The sequence below is a fragment of the Apteryx rowi genome, unplaced genomic scaffold (assembly GCF_003343035.1).
Source record: "Apteryx rowi isolate R43461 unplaced genomic scaffold, aptRow1 scaffold_830, whole genome shotgun sequence".
Classification (NCBI taxonomy): domain Eukaryota; kingdom Metazoa; phylum Chordata; class Aves; order Apterygiformes; family Apterygidae; genus Apteryx; species Apteryx rowi.
Genome location: NW_020451128.1, coordinates 318,237 through 320,132, shown reverse-complemented (window position 1 = coordinate 320,132; position 1,896 = coordinate 318,237). Strand labels below are relative to the sequence as shown.

Here is a 1,896-nt window from a genome sequence, read left to right as displayed (position 1 = left end):
ACAGGGACGGGCATGGGGACGGGGACAGGGATAGGGATGGGCATGGGGATAGGCATGGGGACGGGCATAGGGATGCGCATGGGGACAGGCATGAGGCTGGACAGGCAGGGGAGCGGCATCCCCCGGGCACCGCTCCGCGCGCCCCTCGGTGCCCCGGGGACCCGAGGCGRATGCCAGGGGCTCACGCCGTGCCCGTGTCTGCCCGGCCGCCCCCAGCGCACCAGGTGATCTCGGAGGCCAAGGGCCCCTGCTACCGCGTGCTGCGGGACGGGCACTGCGCCCTGCCCACCCTGCGCAACATCACCAAGCAGATCTGCTGCTGCAGCCGCGTGGGCAAGGCCTGGGGGCACGGCTGCGAGCGCTGCCCCCCCTTCGGCTCCGGTGAGACCCCCCGCCCGGCCGCGACGCTGCCCGGACGCCTGGGTCCGCCCTTAAGGGGTTGAGGGGCCTGGGCGCCGGGTTGGGTGGAGGGTTGGGAGCCAGGACGCCTGGTCTCTCGCACGGTTTTGGGGAGGGGACTGGGTCCGGCGTTGGGCTGCAAGGGGGGAGCAGAGCCGGGACGCCTGGGCTCTTTCCGGGGCTCACGTCGTGCAGAGCGGCCAGGGAGGGCGTCCCCGTCCCCATCCCCGTCCCCAACGCTGCCTCTCCTGGCTGCAGAGGGCTTCAAGGAGATCTGCCCGGCGGGACCCGGCTACCACTACTCGGCCTCCGACCTGCGCTACAACACCCGCTACCTGGGCCACGACCTGCCCCGCGTCCCCGTCAGCCGCCCCCGTGGCCCCACTGCGGCTCCGCCGGCCACCCGTGAGCATCCCCCCCTCCCCGCCACCCCCCCCTTGCCCCCCCAGGGCTGCCCTCACCCCGCTCCTCTTGCCCACAGCCCGCTGGCGCGGACCCCCGCCGGGGCCGGAGGAGCGGCGTCCCGGCCGGCTGCCCCCCACGCGGCCCCCACCTGTCCCCGAGGTCTTCGTCGTCCCTCGGCCCACCCCGGCGCCCGCTCGGCCCGTCCCCACGCTGGCCCCCCGCGAGGTGCCAGTCCCAGGTAGGGCGAGGACGGGGACAGGGACGGGGACAGGGAGGAGGACAGGGGGCTGCAAGGTTGCACCCGAAGTGGATTGTTTCCTCCCTCTCATGCGCGGTTGCACRTGTGTGTGCAGCTGCACCCGTGCAAGGTTGCATGCACGCACCATTGCACGTGTGCGGTTGCATGCATGTGAGGTTGCGGGTACACGCCGCTGCACTCATGCGAGGGGGCACCCGTGCACCACTGCACCCACGCGCCGTCGTGCACATGCGCACGCCTCCCCGTCGCCCTCTGTTTGCAGCGCCCGGCGGCACCGTGTGCGAGCGAAACCCCCAGATCTGCGGCCCGGGGCGCTGCGTCCCCCGCCAGGGTGGCTACACCTGCCTCTGCCACCCCGGCTTCTGGCTGAGCACCCAGGGCACCCACTGCATCGGTGAGGGCTGCCAGGGCTGGGGAGGGGGTGCAGGAGCAGGCAGGGGCTGGGGAAGGGGAGGGGAGCCGGCAAGGGGCCGGGGTCCCTGCCTCGTGGGTGCACGCGTCCGTCTGCGCACCCAGGTCCCTGGAGCAGAAGGGACCGGGGCCCTTGTCCATCTGTCTGTCTGCACCTGTCCCTCTCTCCTTTGCACCCATCTGTCTATGCACCTGTCTATCCATCTGTCCATGCACCCATCCGTCTGTCCACGCACTCGTCTGTCCGTGCACCCGTCCATCTGTCCACGCACTCGTCTGTCTGTGCCCCAGATGTGGACGAGTGCCGTCGGAGCCCCCGTCCCTGCACCAACGGCCGCTGCGAGAACTCGGTGGGGAGCTACCACTGTGCCTGCGCCCCCGGGTACCGCGCCGACGCGGCCGGCACTGACTGCCAGGGTCAG

General features: G+C 72.1%; 1 protein-coding gene across 1 annotated transcript in view; it reads left to right on the top strand.

Annotated features, from left to right (window-relative positions):
- Positions 1-1,896, top strand: part of LTBP4 (latent transforming growth factor beta binding protein 4) — a 12,323-nt gene that overhangs the window by 1,792 nt on the left and 8,635 nt on the right. The window contains exons 5-8 of the mRNA XM_026089820.1: positions 217-381; positions 658-804; positions 1,326-1,457; positions 1,766-1,891. Of these exons, the coding sequence (XP_025945605.1) occupies positions 217-381; positions 658-804; positions 1,326-1,457; positions 1,766-1,891 (570 nt within the window). The remainder of the gene's footprint in view (positions 1-216; positions 382-657; positions 805-1,325; positions 1,458-1,765; positions 1,892-1,896) is intronic.